This window comes from Balaenoptera acutorostrata, chromosome 7 (genome assembly GCF_949987535.1).
Source record: "Balaenoptera acutorostrata chromosome 7, mBalAcu1.1, whole genome shotgun sequence".
Lineage (NCBI taxonomy): Eukaryota > Metazoa > Chordata > Mammalia > Artiodactyla > Balaenopteridae > Balaenoptera > Balaenoptera acutorostrata.
Window position 1 is genome coordinate 63,593,820 of NC_080070.1, and position 20,730 is coordinate 63,614,549.

The 20,730-nt window shown below is 36.2% G+C and overlaps 1 protein-coding gene across 2 annotated transcripts in view; it reads left to right on the forward strand.

Moving 5' to 3' along the window:
- The window catches only part of GLCCI1 (glucocorticoid induced 1), a 128,489-nt gene that overhangs the window by 90,176 nt on the left and 17,583 nt on the right, over window positions 1-20,730 (forward strand). The window contains exons 4-6 of one of the 2 annotated variants that reach the window (XM_057549786.1): window positions 1,766-1,882; window positions 12,305-12,457; window positions 20,283-20,493. In XM_057549786.1, coding sequence (XP_057405769.1) covers window positions 1,766-1,882; window positions 12,305-12,457; window positions 20,283-20,493 — 481 coding nt within the window. The remainder of the gene's footprint in view (window positions 1-1,765; window positions 1,883-12,304; window positions 12,458-20,282; window positions 20,494-20,730) is intronic. The other variant, XM_057549787.1, reaches the window with a different exon arrangement.

Consider the following 20,730-nt stretch of genomic DNA (forward strand, 5'->3'; position numbering starts at 1 on the left):
CTATTAATTGATTAATGTCATCTTTTCTACAAGGAAAGTAATACCAATATTAAGTAACTTCCCCCAAATTGCTAATGATTCCCTTTGAAAATGCTCAGGTATATTTTACTTCAGGTCTAGCACAGTTTAAGAAGATTATACAGCACCTAAAATATGTTAATAGTTTAATGAATTCCAAGCCATATTGTAGAAATGACTTTTCTCTTAAGCCTTAAGTCTGGGAGTTTTACTGTTCCATTTAGGAGAATACACTCCTGAGTTATATTTGTTTTGAAAAGTTGTGTCACTGTTGCCAAGTATCTGTCAATGGAGAAGTGGATAAAGAAGATGTGGTACATATATTCAGCAATGAGGAAGAAGGAAATCCTGCCATTTGTAAACAACATTGATGAACCTTGAGGGCATTATGCTAAGTGAAATAAGTCAGACAAAGAAAGACAAATACTGTATGGTATCACTTGTTTGTGGGATCTAAGAAAAGCTAAACTCATAGAAACTGAGAGTAGAGTGGTGGTTGCTAGACTGGAGGGTAGAGGAAAAGGGGAGTGGTCAAAGGGTACATACTTCCAATTATAAGATGAGTAAGTTCTGGGGATCTAATGTACAGAATTTTGATTATAGTTAATAATACTGTATTATATATACTTGGAAGGTGCTAAAAGAGTAAATCTCAAATGTTCTCACCCCCAAAAAGAAATGGTAATTATGTACTGGGATGGAGGTATTAACTTATGCTACAGTGGTGTCATTTTGCAATATATAATAGCATCAAATCAACATGTTGTACAGGGACTTACCCGGTGGTGCAGTGGTTAAGAATCCGCCTGCCAGTGCAGGGGACACAGGTTCAGTCCCTGGTCTGGGAAGATCCCACATGCAGTAGAGCAACTAAGCCCGTGCGCCACAACTACCGAGCCTGCCAGAGCCCGTGAGCCACAACTACTGAGCCCACATGCCACAACTACTGAAGCCTGTGCACCCTAGAGCCCATGCGTGGCAACAGGGGAAACCACCGCAATGACAGCCTGCGCGCACTGCAATGAAGAGTAGCCCCTGCTCGCTGCAACTAGAGAAAGCCCGCCTGCAGCAATTAAGACCCAATGAAGTCAAAAATAAATAAATAAATTTATTTTTTTAAAAAAAAGTTGTACACCTTAAACTTACACAATGTTATATGTCATTTATGTTTCAATAAAGCTGGAAAATAAAGATTTTGTGACTAAGAGTAATATAATAGTAAGATATTAAATACTAACAAGTAACTAATGCTAAATGCCATACGATTTACACCATGGGATTTACAATTTTAAAGTGTTTAGTAATTGGTCTACCAGATCCATTTTTGTTTATATAAGATGGGAACTTAAAAACTTAATGAGGTCCCTACATTAAGAGATTGGGTTTGACTTTAATCAATAGGCATGTGAAATACTAGTTTTTCACCTTAGAAAAAGTGTTTAAAGGGGAAGATGCTGCTGGTGTTACAAAGGTAAAATATGAAATAATCTGGGGAAATTTAGTCTGTGTATTTACCAACAATGTTTGAATTGTGTAAGTGAAGCATTTGTAGCATATATTTATTTCTTATTTTCAATAGTTTTAATTATTAAAACTTGGAGAATAAATCATTGTAGTGAAATATTGCCTCTTCTTGAAATCTTTGATAAAAATTTTATTTTTTAACATCTAAAATTAAAGAAATAAATACTTAAAGCTTGGTATTCACTTCTGTTCTCTCCTTGCTTCTCCTCCCTTCTCCCCAAAGCAGATTGCCAAACTGAGGCAGCAACTACAACGTAGTAAGCAGAGCAGTCGGCACAGTAAGGAGAAGGATCGTCAGTCACCTCTCCATGGCAACCACATAGCAATCAATCATACTCAGGTAGGCTAACTTCTTGTCCAGATTGGAATAATTCCTTTTAAAGGGTTCATTATAAAGGAGAACCCATCATTTTAGGATTAAAAAAAAATTAATGTAAATCTCTAGCTCTGTTACATTACAATGTTTGTTTTAAGAAGTTTTTGTTTTTGTTTTAGCCCTATGTGTAATCTTTTAATAACAGACATAACAGAGTGTAGTGGTCACAAGGATGACTGTTACTGGCCTGGGCTGAAATCCTAGCTCATTCACTTACTAAGCAACTCTGGGCATTATCTTATTTAATCTTCCTAATAGTACCTTAAACCATCTCTCTCTGTGTCTCTTGATGTATTTTACCCCTATGTGACTTAGGAAGAAATGGAGAATTCATTTTTTTGTCCTCCCGACCCTACCCCAAACATGTACTCACATACCCCATGGAACAAACTTCGGGAAATGCTATTCTAGACCAAATTTACTTACAAATGTTAACGTAAATTTTAGTAAATCAAATATAGTCATATAGCAGGAGAAACCCAAGTAGTGTATCAAAAAAATCTAATTAGGGCTTGTTTCACAAATGTAAGGATAATTCAACATTAGGAAATGTATTAGGTTAGTTCATTGCATCAGAAAGTCAAAGTAGATGCTGAAAAACATAATAACACTTGATAAAAATTCAGTATCCATATGTGATAAAAACTTATCCTAAAATAGGACACTTCCTAATGGAACTAACTGCAAATGTAGTTAGATCCTAACAATAAAATACTGGAAGTATTTCTGTTAAAATAAAAATGAAGTCATAGATGTCTGTAATTATTGATGTTATTTGCTAGTAGTTTAGAGGTTCTAGACAGAGCAGTAAGAAATGCTATCACTATGTGCATACGATATTGTTGTATATTTAGAAAATCAAAGTGAATTTACTAAACTATTAAAACTGATGATAGGATGGCTAAAATGGAAGATATTGACAATACCAAGTATTGATAAGGATGTGAAGCAACCAGAACAGCCACACATTGCTGGTGGCAACACAAAATGGTACAGCTACTTTGGAAAGAAGTTTGGCATTTTCTTAAGAAGTTAAACATACACTGACCATATAGCCCAGGAATTCCACTCTTTGGTATCTGTCCACAAGAAATAAAAACATATGTCTACACAGTGACTTCTATATCATTGTTCATGGCAGCAGTATCTATAAGAGTCAAAAAATGGAACCCAACAAATATCCATGAACTGGTAAATGGATAAACAACACTTCATACATCCATATAGTGTAATACTATTCGGCAGTAAAAAGGAAGGAACTACTGGTACTTACAACAACATGGTTGAATCTCAGAAACATCATGCCAAGTGAAAGAAGTCAGAAGCAAAAGGCTACATACTATATGATTCATTACATTAAATCCTCAAAAGAGCAAAATGATGCAAAGTATTAGGGGTGGGAATTGACTGTAGAAAAGCCTTAGAGAAATTTTTTGGATGATAGAAGTTTCTAAAATGTGATTATACTGATAATTGGATAACTATATATTTACAAAGCTCAATGAGCTACATACTTAAAATGGGAGGATTTTATTGTATGTCAGTCATACCTCATCAAAGCTGTAAAACAAACATGTAGTTGGCAAGCAAGCCTCAGACATTTCAAGAGAAAATTCACATATGCCTTACTTTTTCTTCTTAATCTGGTAGAATTAATATATTATTCTTATTCTGTTTATTTCAAGCACCTTTTCTGTAAGAGCCCAATGCATTTATAGTATATCTATCGACATATTGATTTAACAGAAAAAATTTATACACTTGTTCCCAATTTACATTGAATTTTTTGGCATTGTAGTTATGTTTAAAAATAATTATCTTTTGCTATACATACTGAAATAGTTGTAGATGAAATATGAAGTCTAGAATGTGCTTTAATATACTCAAAGAACAAAAACAAGTGGATGTTTAGATGAAATAAAGTTAGAAATGTTGATAAGTTTTGGAACTGGATGACGTGCACCTGAGTGTTCATTATACTATTCTGTTTAATTATGTTTATGATTATAATTTTTCACAATAAAAAGGAGAAAAACTGAGAACTTAATGATCAGATAAAATGTAAATATATAAAAATCAGTTGTTTTCTCCTATACTAGTAAAGGTAAACTACTGTTTCCCTCTGCTTATAACATTCCTGACACCAAATGCGTGATATTTTTCTCCCACACCAACCAGTTCTCCGACTCGCCAGACACCAACCAAGTGTCCTACAATTCAGTTATAACACTAACTACGTGGAGTTAGCACAGACCTCACAGATGAAGGACTCCGCCCCACAAAACTGCCCCTCTTCAGATGCCAGTTGAAAGGTCCAGATTGTCATTGTACTTTTGACCTACTGGCTATAAAGAAGGGATTCCCACAGCCCCTTCTTCAGGTTCAGTAACTTGCTGTAACGGCTCAAAGAACTCAGGGAAACACATTTCCTTGTTTATTACAAAGGATATAGTAAAGGATACATACAGATGAACAGCAGGATGAAGAGGTGCACAGGGCAAGGTCTGTAAGTAACTCACGTGCAAGAGCTTCTGCTCGCATGGAGTTGGGGTGTGCCACCCTTCTGGTACATGGACGTGTGTTCACCAACCTGGAAGCTCTCTGAACCCGTACTGTAGGGATGTTTTTGGAGGCTTCATCACATAGGCATGATTAATTATTAACTCAGTCTCCAGCCCCTCTCCTCACCAGAGGATGAGGGGGATGGGGGCTGGACTGGAAGTTCCAGGCTTCTAATCATGGCTTCTTTCTAGTGACCAGCCCCCCCATTCGGAACCTCTTCAGGAACCCACCAAGAGTCACCTCATTAGAACAAAAAACTCTTGGTCCTATCTCCCAGGAAATTCCAAGAGATTTAGGAGCTATGTGTCAGGACTGGTGTCAAAAACCAAATATTGGAACAAAAGATGCTCCTAGTGCCCCTGTCCCTCAGGAAATTACAAGATTTTAGGAACTCTGTGTCACGAACCAGGGGTAGAAACCAAGTACATATTTCTTATTATGTTACAACTAGGAATAACATGTTAGTATATATATAATGAAAAATATAAAATGCCTAGGCTTAAAAGCAATATGCAAACTATAAGACTTTATTGAGGATATGAAATATAAAATAGAGACAAATGGGAAGTCATTCATGCATGGGAAGACTCAATATTTTTCAAATTAGTAATTTGCCCAAAATTAACGTACAAATTGAGTTCCAATGGAAATGTAAAAGGAATTGTTTTATTACTTTAAAAGTTATTTTCAAAGGTAATATGGAAAAGTAATGCCAGTTAAAAAGAAAATTTGAAAAGGCTTTCCCTATAGGATACCAAAATGCAAAATGTAACTGCTATAAAGTTATAGCAGTTAAAGTGGAGCTCTGTATAGGGATTATCAAGTAACAACTCAAGGAAATCAAATACAGAATCCATAAAGAAATGTTGGGGCAGTTTGATTACTATGTGGGAAAAAAATACTATTTCATAACATACACAAAAATAAATCATGGTAGGTTAAATATTTAAATATGAAAAACCATAAAAGTACTGAAAGATATTTCATACTAAAGTAAACAGTAAATGTATGACAAAGAGTTACAACTTTAATATGAAAAAAGCTCATGCATTAATAATGAGACAAAGGACATTCGTGGGTACCAGTTTACAGATGGCAGGAGCACAGCACTGAGTGTGGGAAATATATTATTCATTTAATCAATGACTAGCTGTCTACCTTATTATGAATCATATATATCAACGTTAATCATTAAGAATAAGGTAGAGATCATATACTGTTCTTCTTTTTTACCTTGATCATCTTTAATTTTCTTATTTCCTTTCTGTTCTTTAAGTTCCTTGAGCATCAAAAGGCTTGTCTTAACACTTTGTCGTACCTCCTGCAGGACAGCTATGAGAGGTCGTTAATTTTTGACAACTCCTCCAAAGGATTTTTTTTTCCCATTTTCTTTTTTTTTAATCAGTCATCAATTTTGTACACAGTATACATGTCAATCCCAGTCGCCCAATTCAGCACACCACCATGCCCACCCCACCGCGGTTTTCCCCCCTTGGTGTCCATACATTTGTTGTCTAGATCTGTGTCTCAACTTCTGCCCTGCAAACCAGTTCATCTGTACCATTTTTCTAGGTTCCACATACATGCGTTAATATACGATATTTGTTTTTCTCTTTCTGACTTACTTCACTCTGTATGACAGTCTCTAGATCCATCCACGTCTCAACAAATGACTCAATTTCGTTCCTTTTTATGGCTGACTAATATTCCATTGTATATATGTACCACATCTTCTTTATCCATTCGTCTGTCGATGGGCACTTAGGTTGTTTCCATGACCTGGCTATTGTAAATAGTGCTGCAGTGAACATTGCGGTTCATGTGTCTTTTTGAATTATGGTTTTCTCTGGGTATATGCCCAGTAGTGGGATTGCTGGATCATATGGTAATTCTATTTTTAGTTTTTAAGGAACCTCCATATTGTTCTCCATAGTGGCTGTATCAATTTACATTCCCACCAACAGTGCAAGAGGGTTCCCTTTTCTCCACACCCTCTCCAGCGTTTGTTGTTTGTAGATTTTCTGATGTTGCCCATTCTAACTGGTGTGAAGTGATAGCTCATTGTACTTTTGAGTTGCATTTCTCTAATAATTAGTGATGTTGAGCATCTTTTCATGTGCTTCGTGGCCATCTGTATGTCTTCTTTGGAGAAATGTCTATTTAGGTCTTCTGCCCATTTTTGGATTGGGTTGTTTGTTTCTTTACTAGTGAGCTGAATGAGCTGTTTATATATTTTGGAGATTAATCCTTTGTCCGTTGATTCATTTGCAAATATTTTCTCCCATTCTGAGGGTTGTCTTTTCGTCTTGTTTATGGTTTCCTTTGCTGTGCAAAAGCTTTGAAGTTTCATTAGGTCCCATTTGTTTATTTTTGTTTTTATTTCCATTACTCTAGGAGGTGGATCAAAAAAGATCTTGCTGTGATTTATGTCAAAGAGTGTTCTTCCTATGTTTTCCTCTAAGAGTTTTATAGTGTCTGGTCTTACATTTAGGTCTTGAATCCATTTTGATTTTATTTTTGTGTATGGTGTAGGGAGTATTTTAATTTCATTCTTTTACATGTAGCTGTCCATTTTTCCCAGCACCACTTATTGAAGAGACTGTCTTTTCTCCATTGTATATCTTTGCCTCCTTTGTCATAGATTAATTGACCATAGGTGCGTGGGTTTATCTCTGGGCTTTCTATCTTGTTCCATTGATCTATGTTTCTGTTTTTGTGCCAGTACCATACTGTCTTGATTACTGTAGCTTTGTAGTATAGTCTGAAGTCAGGGAGTCTGATTCCTCCAGCTCCGTTTTTTTCCCTCAAGACTGCTTTGGCTATTCGGGGTCTTTTGTATCTCCATACAAATTTTAAGATGATTTGTTCTAGTTCCGTAAAAAATGCCATTGGTAATTTGATAGGGATTGCATTGAATCTGTAGATTGCTTTGGGTAGTATAGTCATTTTCACAATACTGATTCTTCCAGTCCAAGAACATGGTATATCTCTCCACCTGTTGGTATCATCTTTAATTTCTTTCATCAGTGTCTTATAGTTTTCTGCATACAGGTCTTTTGTCTCCTTAGGTAGGTTTATTCCTAAGTATTTTATTCTTTTTGTTGCAATGGTAAATGTGAGTGTTTCCTTAATTTCTCTTTCAGATTTTTCATTAGTGTATAGGAATGCAAGAGATTTCTGTGCATTAACTTTGTATCCTGCTACTTTACAAAATTCATTGATTAGCTCCAGTAGTTTTCTGGTAGCATCTTTAGGATTCTCTCTGTACAGTATCATGTCATCTGCAAACAGTGACAGTTTTACTTCTTTTCCTATTTGGATTCCTTTTATTTCTTTTTCTTCTCTGACTGCCGTGGCTAGGACTTCCAAAACTATGTTGAATAATAGTGGTGAGAGTGGACATCCTTATCTCGTTCCTGATCTTAGAGGAAATGCTTTCAGTTTTTCACCATTGAGAATGATGTTTGCTGTGGGTTTGTCGTATATAGCCTTTATTATGTTGAGGTAGGTTCCCTCTATGCCCACTTTCTGGAGAGTTTTTGTCATAAATGGGTGTTGAATTTTGTCAAAAGCTTTTTCTGCATCTATTGAGATGATCATATGGTTTTTATTCTTCAATTTGTTAATATGGTGTATCACATTGATTGATTTGCATATATTGAAGAATTCTTGCATCCCTGGGATAAATCCCACTTGATCGTGGTGTATGATCCTTTTAATGTGTTGTTGGATTCTGTTTGCTAGTATTTTGTTGAGGATTTTTCCATCTATATTCATCAGTGATATTGGTCTGTAATTTTCTTTTTTTGTACTATCTTTGTCTGGTTCTGGTATCAAGGTGATGGTGGCCTCATAGAATGAGTTTGGGAGTGTTCCTGCCTCTGCAATTTTTTGGAAGAGTTTGAGAAGGATGGGTGTTAGCTCTTCTCTAAATGTTTGATAGAATTCACCTGTGAAGCCATCTGGTCCTGGACTTTTGTTTGTTGGAAGAGTTTTAATCACAGTTTCAATTTCATTACTTGTGATTGGTCTGTTCATATTTTCTGTTTCTTCCTGGTTCAGTCTTGGAAGGTTATACCTTTCTACGAATTTGTCCATTTCTTCCAGGTTGTCCATTTTATTGGCATAGAGTTGCTTGTAGTAGTCTTCTAGGATGCTTTGTATTTCTGCAGTGTCTGTTGTAACTTCTCCTTTTTCATTTCTAATTTTATTGATTTGAGTCCTCTCCCTCTTTTTCTTGATGAGTCTGGCTAATGGTTTATCAATTTTGTTTATTTTCTCAAAGAACCAGCTTTTAGTTTTATTGATCTTTGCTATTGTTTTCTTTGTTTCTATTTCATTTATTTCTGCTCTGATCTTTATGATTTCTTTCCTTCTGCTAACTTTGGGTTTTGTTTGTTCTTCTTTCTCTAGTTCCTTTAGGTGTAAGGTTAGATTGTTTACTTGAGATTTTTATTGTTTCTTTAGGTAGGCTTGTATAGCTATAAACTTCCCTCTTAGAACTGCTTTTGCTGCATCCCACAGGTTTTGGATCGTCATGTTTTCATTGTCATTTGTCTCTAGGTATTTTTTGATTTTCTCTTTGATTTCTTCAGTGATGTCTTGGTTATTTAGTAACGTATTGTTTAGCCTCCATGTGTTTGTGTTTTTTACGGTTTTTTCCCTGTAATTCATTTCTAATCTCATAGCATTGTGGTTAGAAAAGAGGCTGCATATGATTTCAATTGTCTTAAATTTACTGAGGCTTGATTTGTGACCCAAGATGTGATCTATCCTGGAGAATGTTCCGTGCGCACTTGAGAAGAACGTGTAATCTGCTGTTTTTGGATGGAATGTCCTGTAAATATCAATTAAATCTATCTGGTCTATTGTGTCATTTAAAGCTTCTGTTTTCTTATTTATTTTCATTTTGGATGATCTGTCCTTTGGTGTAAGTGAGGTGTTAAAGTCCCCCACTATTATTGTGTTACTGTCGATTTCCTCTTTTATAGCTGTTAGCAGTTGCCTTATGTATTGAGGTGCTCCTATGTTGGGTGCATATATATTTATAATTGTTATATCTTCTTCTTGAATTGATCCCTTGATCATTATGTAGTGTCCTTCCTTGTCTCTTGTAACATTCTTTATTTTAAGGTCTATTTTATCTGATATGAGTATAGCTACTCCACCTTTCTTTTGATTTCCATTTGCATGGAATATCTTTTTCCATCCCCTCACTTTCAATCTGGATGTGTCCCTAGGTCTGAAGTGGGTCTCTTGTAGACAGCATATATATGGGTCTTGTATTTGTATCCATTCAGCAAGCCTGTGTCTTTTGGTTGGAGCATTTAATCCATTCACGTTTAAGGTAATTACTGATATGTATGTTCCTATGACCATTTTCTTAATTGTTTTGGGTTTGTTTTTGTAGGTCCTTTTCTTCTCTTGTGTTTCCCACTTAGAGAAGTTCCTTTAGCCTTTGTTGTAGAGCTGGTTTGGTGGTGCTGAATTCTCTTAGCTTTTGCTTGTCTGTAAAGCTTTTGATTTCTCCATCAAATCTAAATGAGGTCCTTGCGGGTAGAGTAATCTTGGTTGTAGGTTCTTCCCTTTCATCACTTTAAGTATATCATGCCACTCCCTTCTGGCTTGTAGAGTTTCTGCTGAGAAATCAGCTGTTAACCTTATGGGGGTTCCCTTGTATGTTATTTGTCTTTTTTCCCTTGCTGCTTTCAATAATTTTTCTTTGTCTTTAATTTTTGCCACTTTGATTACTATGTGTCTCGGCGTGTTTCTCCTTGGGTTTATCCTGTATGGGACTCGCTGCGCTTCCTGGACTTGGGTGGCTATTTCCTTTCTCATGTTAGGGAAGTTTTCGACTATAATCTCTTCAAATATTTTCTCTGGTCCTTTCTCTCTCTCTTCTCCTTCTGGGACCCCTATAATGCAAATGTTGTTGCGTTTAACGTTGTCCCAGAGGTTTCTTAGGCTGTCTTCATTTCTTTTCATTCTTTTTTCTTTAGTCTGTTCTGCAGCAGTGAATTCCACCATTCTGTCTTCCAGGTCACTTATCCGTTCTTCTGCCTCAGTTATTCTGCTATTGATTCCTTTTAGTGTAGTTTTCATTTCAGTTATTGTATTGGTCATCTCTGTTTGTTTGTTCTTTAATTCTTCTAGGTCTTTGTTAAACACTTCTTGCATTTTTTCGATCTTTGCCTGCATTCTTATTCCGAGGTCCTGGATCATCTTCACTATCATTATTCTGAATTCTTTTTCTGGAAGGTTGTCTATCTCCACTTCATTTAGTTGCTTTTCTGGGGTTTTATCTTGTTCCTTCTTCTGGTATATAGCCCTCTCCCTTTTCATCTTGTCTATCTTTCTGTGAATGTGGTTTTTGTTCCACAGGCTGCAGGACTGTAGTTTTTCTTGATTCTGCTGCCTGCCCTCTGGTGGTTGAGGCTATCTAAGAGGCTTGATGGGAGGCTCTGGTGGTGGGTAGATCTGACTGTTGCTGTGGTGGTCAGAGCTCAGTAAAACTTTAATCCACTTGACTGTTGATGGGTGGGGCTGGGTTCCCTCCCTGTTGGTTGTTTGGCCTGAGGCAACCCAACACTGGAGCCTACCGGGGCTCTTTGGTGGGCTTAATGACAGACTCTGGGAGGGCTCATGCCAAGGAGTACTTCCCAGAACTTCTGCTGCCAGTGTCCTTGTCCCCACGGTGAAACAGAGCCACCCCCCGCCTCTGCAGGAGACCTTCCAATACTAGCAGGTAGGTCTGGTTCAGTCTCTCCCGGGGTCACTGCTCCTCCCCCTGGGTCCCGATGCGCACACTGTTCTGTGTGCACCCTCCAAGAGCGGGGTCTCTGTTGCCCCCAGTCCTGTTGAAGTCCTGCAATCAATTCCCACTAGGCTTCAAAGTCTGATTCTCTATGAATTCCTCCTCCCGTTGCCGGACCCCCAGGTTGGGAAGCCTGACGTGGGGCTCAGAACCTTCACTCCAGTGGGTGGACTTCTGTGGTATAAGTGTTCTCCAGTCTGTGAGTCACCCATGCACCAGTTATGGGATTTGATTTTACTGTGATTGTGCCCCTCCTACCGTCTCATTGTGGCTTCTCCTTTGTCTTTGGATGTGGGGTATCTTTTTTGGTGAGTTCCAGTGTCTTCCTGTCGATGATTGTCCAGCAGCTAGTTGTGATTCTGGTGTTCTCGCAAGAGGGAGTGAGAGCACGTCCTTCTACTCCGCCATCTTGGTTCCTCTCCTCCAAAGGACTTTTGAAAGCAACCTTATAGTTAAGTGAGTGTTACTGAACTTAACATGATGTTGTTGCCACACTACTTAGTAATCCAAAAGGCTTTCTTAAATGGTTGATAAAATGGAAATGAGAAACACTAGAAGGTAATTGTCACAGGGCAGGGAACAAATCTTTTAAACACATACACAAGCACAGAGCAGAGCTGAAGTTTCACATGATACACTCAACTTACATGATTTCAACTATGCTTTTCCAGTAAAAACAAAAAAGAAAAAAAATTAAACAGCGCAGAGGACACTCGATTTCTGCCATTCTACTGGAAAAGTGTATACAGTTTACAATCCTACTTAGTTACATAAAGGATTTATAAAGGATTATTATACTTACATAAAGGATTATTTTGACTCTGTAATTTTTACCTTACTTCCTTACTTTGGAACCTAAACTGCTGTATGTGTATCTGTATTTATATTGTATTTGAAATTTCAAAATAACTCTGCTCATTGAGTTTCTCTTTTAAGATTTACCATGCTCTTTAGTTCTTGATTTCTTTGGCCACAAATAATTTGGTAACACCTTATCTTCTGTTTTGTAGGCTACTGGATCAAGATCAGTCCCTATGCCACTGTCAAATGTATCAGTGCCAAAATCATCTGTTTCACGTGTGCCCTGCAATGTAGAAGGAATAAGTCCTGAATTAGAAAAGGTATTCATTAAAGAAAATAACGGGAAAGAGGAAGTGTCCAAGGTAAGGTTACATGGAATGTTTGAATCACTTTTTTCTTTAATATTGTGGACTGTCTCAAAAGTTTTTTTTGGGGGGTTACAGCTTTATTAGATATAATTCACATACCATACAGTTTACCCATTTAAAGTGTACAAGTCAGTGATTTTTAGCATATTCACAGAGTTGTGCAACCAATACCGCAGTCCACTTTACAGCTTTTTCATCACCCCAAAAAGAAACTCCATACCCTTTAGCAGTCATCTCTTATTTTCCTCCAGTGAGGCAACAACTAATCTACTTTCTACGTCTATGAATTGGCCTGTTCTAGATATTTCATATAAATGCAGTCATGCAATATATGGCCTTTGTAACAGATGTTTTTCACTGAGCATAATGTTTTTAAGGTTCACCTATAGTGTAATATGTATCAGTACTTCATTCCTTTTTATTGCCAAATAATATTCAATCATACAGATTTTATTATCCAGTCATTAACTGATAAACATTTCCATTGTTTCTACTTTTTGGCTATTATGAGTAATGCTGCTATGAAGTTTATATACAAGTTTTTGGGTGAACATGATGTTTTCATTTCTGTTGAGTATATACCCATGAGTGGAATTGCTTGTATGGTAACCCTTTGTTTAACCTTTTGAGAAGCTGCCAGACTACTTTCCAAAGTGGCTGCACTGCACCATTTTACATCCCCACCAGCTGTGTCTGAAGGTTCCAATTTCTCCATCTTCAGCAACACTTGTAATTATGTGTCTTTTTTACTGTAGCCATTCTAGTGGATGTGAAGTGGTATCTCATCATGGTGTTGACCATTTGTATATCTTCTTTGGAAAACTGTCTATTTAGATCCTTTGCCCATTTCAAAATTAGGTTGTCTTTTTACTATTGCTTGGTAAAAGGTCTTTATAAAGTTCTTACCTTCTAGATAAAAATCCCTTATTAGATATATGGTTTGAAAATATCTCCTATTCTGTGGGTTGTCTTTTCACTTTTCATTTTCTTTTGGGTCATATCTAAAAGATTGCCTAATCTAAGGTCACAATGATTTATTCTTGTGTTTTCTTCTAAGAGTTTTATGGTTTTAGCTTTCTCTTATATTTAGGTCTCTGATCTATTTGAATTAATCAAAAATACTTTATAAATTACCTCTGTCCCAGAAAGGAAATCTGGACACTCCTGCATATGAACCTATCTTTGACCACATTTTAAAGATATACTCAACAAAAGAAAACATCAAGTAGCATTTGGCTTAATTATCTATCTGATGGTTTTTTAGAACTAAAATATGATTTAATTTATGTCAAATGTGTATCTAATTCCTTCAAATAATGTGTAGGTTTTAAAACTGATTTAGAGTTCATCTCAAAATTCACACAGTTCAATATTATATTTATAAAATTGAAAAAGAAACTTTTTCCAACTCTGAATATTGCTTAGCAGATATAAGCATTAATCACAGTTTATTGTACATGCTTCCAAATATGTGTATGTATGCTAATATATATTGAATCACTGTATGAATGTACCATAATTTAAAAGTCCCCTACTGATGGGCATTTAGATTGTTTTCAGTTTTTGTCATCATAAGCAGTGCTTTAGAAAACATAGTGTACTCTTGGCAGACAATTCCCTGGCTGTGAAACTGCTGGGTCAAAGCATTTGCACGTTTTAAATTTTGATGAATATTGCTAAAATTACCATCCCAAAAGGTTGTGCCAGTTTACTCTCCCTAGAGTTAAATTTTTATGTTATATTCATTAGGCCAAAAAGGAACCCTTTGGAAATTGTGCTCTTAGCTTAGCTGTGTATACCATTAAAATGTTTCCTTTATACATTAAGTAACATTTAAGAACAGTAATGTAAGGAAGTAAAATTGGTCTAATTTTTTGAGGATGAGATAATCAGACACATATTTGCTAATTCTTTAAGAACTGCTAAGCAAAACTATACTAGAAGATGAAACTTAGTAACATAGTTCTGCTTGAATACACTTTCTTCTCACATGCACACAGAACATTCTCCAGGATAGATCATGTCTTGGGTCACAAGCCTCAGAAAATTTAAGAAAATTGAAATCATATCAAGCATCTTTTCTGACTACAACACTATGAGTCTGGAAATCAGTTCCAGGAAAAAAACTGTAAAAAACACAAATACATGGAGGCTAAACAGTACGCTACTAAATAACCAAGAGATCACTGAAGAAATCAAAGAAGAAATTAAAAAATACATAGAAACAAATGACAACGAAAACACAGTGATCCAAAATCTATGGGATGCAACAAAAGCACTTCTAAGAGGCAAGTTTATAGCAATTCAATCTCACCTCAAGAACCAAGAAAAATCTCAAATAAACAATCTAACCTTACACCTAAAGCAACTAGAGAAACAAGAACAAAGAAAACCCAGAGTCAGTAGAAGGAAAGAAATCATAAAGATCAGAGAAGAAATAAATGAAATAGAAATGATGAAAATAATAGCAAAGATCAATGAAACTAAAAGTTGGTTCTTTGAGAAGATAACCAAAATTGATAAACCTTTAGCCAAGATTCATCAAGAAAAAAGGGAAAGGACACAGATCAATAAAATTAGAAATGAAAAAGGAGAAATCTCAACTGACACTGCAGAAATACAAAGGATTATAAGAGACTACTGCAAACAATTATATGCCAATAAAATGGACAACCTGGAAGAAATGGACAAATTCTTGGAAAGGTACAATTTTCCAAGACTGAACCAGGAAGAATTAGAAAATATAAACAAGTAATGAAATTGAAACTGTAATTAAAAATCTTCCAACAAACAGAAGTCCAGGACCGGATGGCTTCTTAGGCAAATTCTATAAAACATTTAGAGAAGAGCTAACGCTGATCCTTCTCAACCTCTCCCAAAAAATTGCAGAGGGAGGAATACTCCCAAATTCATTCTACAAAGCCACCATCACCCTGATACCAAAACCAGACAAAGATGTCACAAAGAAAGAAAACTACAGGCCAATATCACTGATGAACATAGATGCAAAACTCCTCAAAAAAATACTAGCAAACAGAATCCAACATCACATTAAAAGGATCATACACCATGATCAAGTGGGATTTATCCCAGGAATGCAAGGATTCTTCAATATATGCAAATCAATCAATGTGATACACCATATTAACAAATTAAGGAATAAAAACCATATGATCATCTCAATAGACTCAGAAAAAACTTTTGACAAAATTCAACACCATTTATGATAAAAACTCTCCAGAAAATGGGCATAGAGGGAACTTACCTCAACATAATAAAGGCCATATATGATAAACCCACAGCAAACATCATACTCAATGGTAAAAAATTGAAAGCATTTCCACTAAGATCAGGAACAAGACAAGGATGTCCACTCTGGCCACTCTTATTCAACATGGTTTTGGAAGTCCTAGCCATGGCAATCAGAGAAGAAAAATAAAAGGAATACAAATTGGAAAAGAAGAAGTAAAACTGTCACTGTTTGCAGATGATATGATACTATACATAGAAAATCCTAAAGATGCCACCGGAAAACTACCAGAACTAATCACTGAATTTGGTAAAGTTGCAGGATACAAAATTAATGCACAGAAATCTCTTGCATTCCTATACACTAACAATGAAAAATCAGAAAGAGAAATTAAGGAAACAATCCCATTTACTATCGCAACAAAAAGAACAAAATACCTAGGAATAAACCTACCTAAGGAGGCAGAAAACCTGTACTCAGAAAACTATAAAACACTGATGAAACAAATTAAAAATGACATAAACAGATGGAGAAATGTACCATGTTCTTGGATTGGAAGAATCAATATTGTGAAATGACTATACTACCCAAAGCAATCTACAGATTCAGTGCAATCCTTATCAAACTACCAATGGCATTCTTCAAAGAATTAGAACAAAACATTTTACAATTTGTGTGGAAATGCAAGAGACCCCGAATAGCCAAAGCAATCTTGAGAAACAAAAACGGAGCTGGAGGAATCCCTGACTTCAAACTCTACTACAAAGCTACAGTAATCAAGACAGTATGGTACTGGCACAAAAACAGAAATGTAGATCAATGGTGCAGGATAGAAAGCCCAGAGATAAACCCACACACATATGGTCACCTAATTTATGACAAAGGAGGCAAGAACATACAATGGAGAAAAGACAGCCTCTTCAATAAGTGGTGATGAGAAAACTGGACAGCTACATGTAAAAGAATGAAATTAGAACACTCCCTAACACCATACACAGAAATAAACTCCAAAAGGATTAAAGACCTAAATGTAGGACCAGACACTATAAAACTCTTAGAGGAAAACATAGGAAAAACACATCTTTTTTGACCCACCTCCTAGAGTAATGAAAATAAAACCAAAAATAAACAAATGGGACCTAATGAAACTTAAAAGCTTTTGCACAGCAAAGGAAACCATACACAAGACAAAGAAACAGCTCTCAGAATGGGAGAAAATATTTGCGAATAAAGCAACGGTCAAAGGATTAATCTCTAAAATATACAAACAGCTCATGGAGCTCAATATCAAAAAAACAAACAACCCAATTAAAAAATGGGCAGAAGACCTAAATAGTCATTTCACCAAAGAAGACACACAGATGGCTAAGAAGCACGTGAAAAGATGCTCAACATTACTAATTATTAGAGAAATGCAAATCAAAACTACTATGAGGTATCATCTCACACCGGTCAGAATGGCCATCAAAAAATCTATGAACAGTAGATGTTGGAGAGGGTGTGGAGAAAACGGAACCCTCCTACACTGTTGGTGGGAATGTATATTGATACAGCCACTAGGGAGAACAGTATGGAGGTTCCTTAAAAAACTGAAAATAGAACTACCATATGACCCAGCAATCCCACTACTGGGAATATACCCTGAGAAAACCATAATTCAAAAGGACACATGTACCCCAATGTTCATTGCAGCACTATTTACAATAGCCAGGACATGGAAACAACCTAAATGTCCAATGATAGATGAATGGATAAAGATGTGGTACATATATACAATGGAATATTACTCAGCCATAAAAAGGAACGAAATTGGGATGTGGATGGACCTAGACATGTGGATGGGCCTAGAGTCTGTCATACAGAGTGAAGTAAGCCAGAAAGAGAAAAACAAATATAGTATATTAAGACATATCTGTGCAATCTAGAAAAATGTTACAGATGAACCTATTTGTAGGGTAGGAATAGAGACGCAGATGTAGAGAATGGACATGTGAACACGGGGGGAAGGGGAAGGTGGGACAAATTGGGATATTAGGTTTGACACAAATACACTACCATGTGTAAAATAGATAGCTAGTGGGAACCTGCTGTATAGCACAGGGAGCTCAGCTCGGTGCTCTGTGACGACCTAGACGGATGGGATGGGGCGGGGGGGCGGGAGGGAGGTCCAAGAGGGAGGAGATATAGGTATACATATAGCTGATTCACTTCATTGTACAGCAGAAACTAACACAACATTGTAAAGCAATTTTACTCCAATTAAAAAAAAAATAACATAGTTCTGCTTTTAAGTAAGTCATATTCTAATTTCACAGTAGCCACTTCAGAATTACTCTGGGGTAACCTACACAGTTATAACTAAAATATTAATTTTAAGAATTTTTAGATTCATGATTAAGTGTGCCTCAAAGTTTTAATAAATCAAAATGTCACCATCAGTGAACCTGTCAGTAGCTTTCTAAGCCTTTATATTTCCCATCATTATTTTGTGTAAATGTGTAAACTTCTAAGATCTGTTGTGTTATTCTAATTCTTCTGAACCCCCTCCCCAACGAAACAGAAGTTGGTTAAGGAAATTGATGTATATTATCCAGTTAAAGATTCAGAAATGGGAATACAAAATGATTGTATCAAATAGGACATGAATAAAAGATAACTCAAATTCTTAAACTTTTTTTAGTTACAAATTGATACATTATTCTTTTACTAATTACCAGTATTGACATTTTATTAAAGCAACATTTTCCTTGACTTAAATATCTAAGTTTTAAGAAAGACCTCTGTCATGAAACCCTCATATATTTTCCAAAATGATCTTTCTTTATGGGTTGTTCTGAAAACCTCACACACCTATCACATAATTTTGTCCCAAAAAAACCCCAAAAACCTGCACCAATGATTTATTCTTAGAATTGTTCATTCTAAAATTTAGTGCAGTGTTGTAATTAAAATCTAAATTTAGTTAAGTAAAAGAAAAATTTTAAATAATAAATAATTTTCTTAGCATTTGACCAAGTAACTTAATATTCCTTTGGGAATATTTCTTTCCTAAATTGGAAAATTTTACTTTTTTTGTTTGTTGACAAAATTAACTAATATTCCATAATTGAATATTCTCTTTACAGTAGCTTGGTCATCGTCAGGTTGTGAAAATGGTATAGTTTTGGTTTAGCAACTCTGCATAGATAGATGAAGTTTTTATTTTAGGTTTTGACCTTCACTTAATTTGTTGTAGAAAAACATTGATATATTTTGAGTCTTGCCTAATTTTATCTTACTTCATTTTCCCTCTGACAGTGTTTCTAAAATCTCTGAAATGACAAAGCTCAGAGTAATAGCAGTAAACAGTGAAAATAAGTTGTAAATAAACTAAGAATATATTGGTTCTTTTTTCCTAGCATTTCAATCTTGTCTATGTAATGACAAAAATACTGTAAATATATACAATTGTATTTGTTGACCTCACTTTGTTAGCATGCTGATGAGCAAGATATATCTTTACAGCAGAAGCAGAGTTAGAAAAAGTCCACTGCAGCTGAAGCTCTGATGCCATTTAATTGACCATGTCACCAGGAGCTCTAAACTTTAAGTTCTTGGGGTTTCCCTGGCGGTGCAGTGGTTAAGAATCTGCCTGCCAATGCAGGGGACACGGGTTCGAGCCCTGGTCTGGGAAGATCCCACATGCTGCGGATCAACTAAGCCCGCGCGCCACAACTACTGAGTCTGTGCTCTAGAGCCTGTGCTCCGCAACAAGAGAAGCCACTGCAACGAAGAGTAGCCCTTGCTCGCCGCAACTAGAGAAAGCCCACGCTAAGCAAAGACGACCCAAAGCTGCCAAAAATAAATAAAATAAATAAATTTATTTAAAAAATAAAGTAAAATAAACTATAGGTTCTTTATTGGTAAAAACATTGTACTTATGAGGTCTAGGGTCTTCTCGGGTCAAAAATATATGATTCATATATGATTCTATGATTATAATTTCATTTCTATTGTTTATTTTTGCCACTCAGAACAATGCATTAAAACTAAGCAAAATTCATTAGTAGTCCTACTCAGTTGGATACCAAATTAGAAGAAATGTTCTGAGTTATCTTAATATCCTCCCTTGAGTACTAATAGAATAAACCTTTTATTATAAATTTTGGGTAAACTGCAAAATCTGTTCCTGGCTTGTAAAAAAAAGTAATAATAAGAAAGAATGAACAAACGGAAATCCATACCTGTGAATATGAGATTTCTCTTTTTTTATTATCAAGTCAAAGTGACTTCTTGAGCGGTTTGACTAATTCTTAAAGCAAATGTTTATTGAATGTCTGCTGTGTGCCAGGCACAGTGCTAGGGATACAGTATTAAAAGAAGCCCCTGTCCTTGAAGAGTATTACTGGGAGTGCTGACCTAAAAGTGACTGGCAGAAATTAAGACACAAGATTGGTATCTTTATTCTCTGAAGAATCAACTGTGGTGGCGATAATACTGCAAAATGAAATCAAAAGAAACACCAGAGCTTTCTATATGGATGGAGTATATGAACTGTCACTGACGGTGTGATGGTTGTTGCTCTTCCAGCCTGTGGACATCCCGGATGGTCGGAGAGCCCCCCTCCCTGCTCACTACCGGAGCAGCAGCACGCGCAGCATCGACACGCAGACCCCCTCTGTGCAGGAGCGCAGCAGTAGTTGCAGCAGTCACTCACCCTGTGTCTCCCCCTTCTGCCCCCCGGAATCCCAGGATGGTAGCCCTTGCTCAACAGAGGATTTACTCTATGATCGTGATAAAGGTGAGAATGAAATCATCCATTTAGAGGGTTTGTTATAAGGCCTTGGTCATTCTACTTTCTTTGTCTTAGACCATTACATCACCTTTTTTCTTTCATTGAATGGTGGGATTGTAAAGGATTGGTTGATCTAGGTTGGTTTGTTCATTGGTTTCATGTACCCCCTTCTTTGTGACTTTCGCAAACATCTTCCATAAATGTGTCAGAGGAGCACAGCGCATGGTTATAACAGCTAATGAA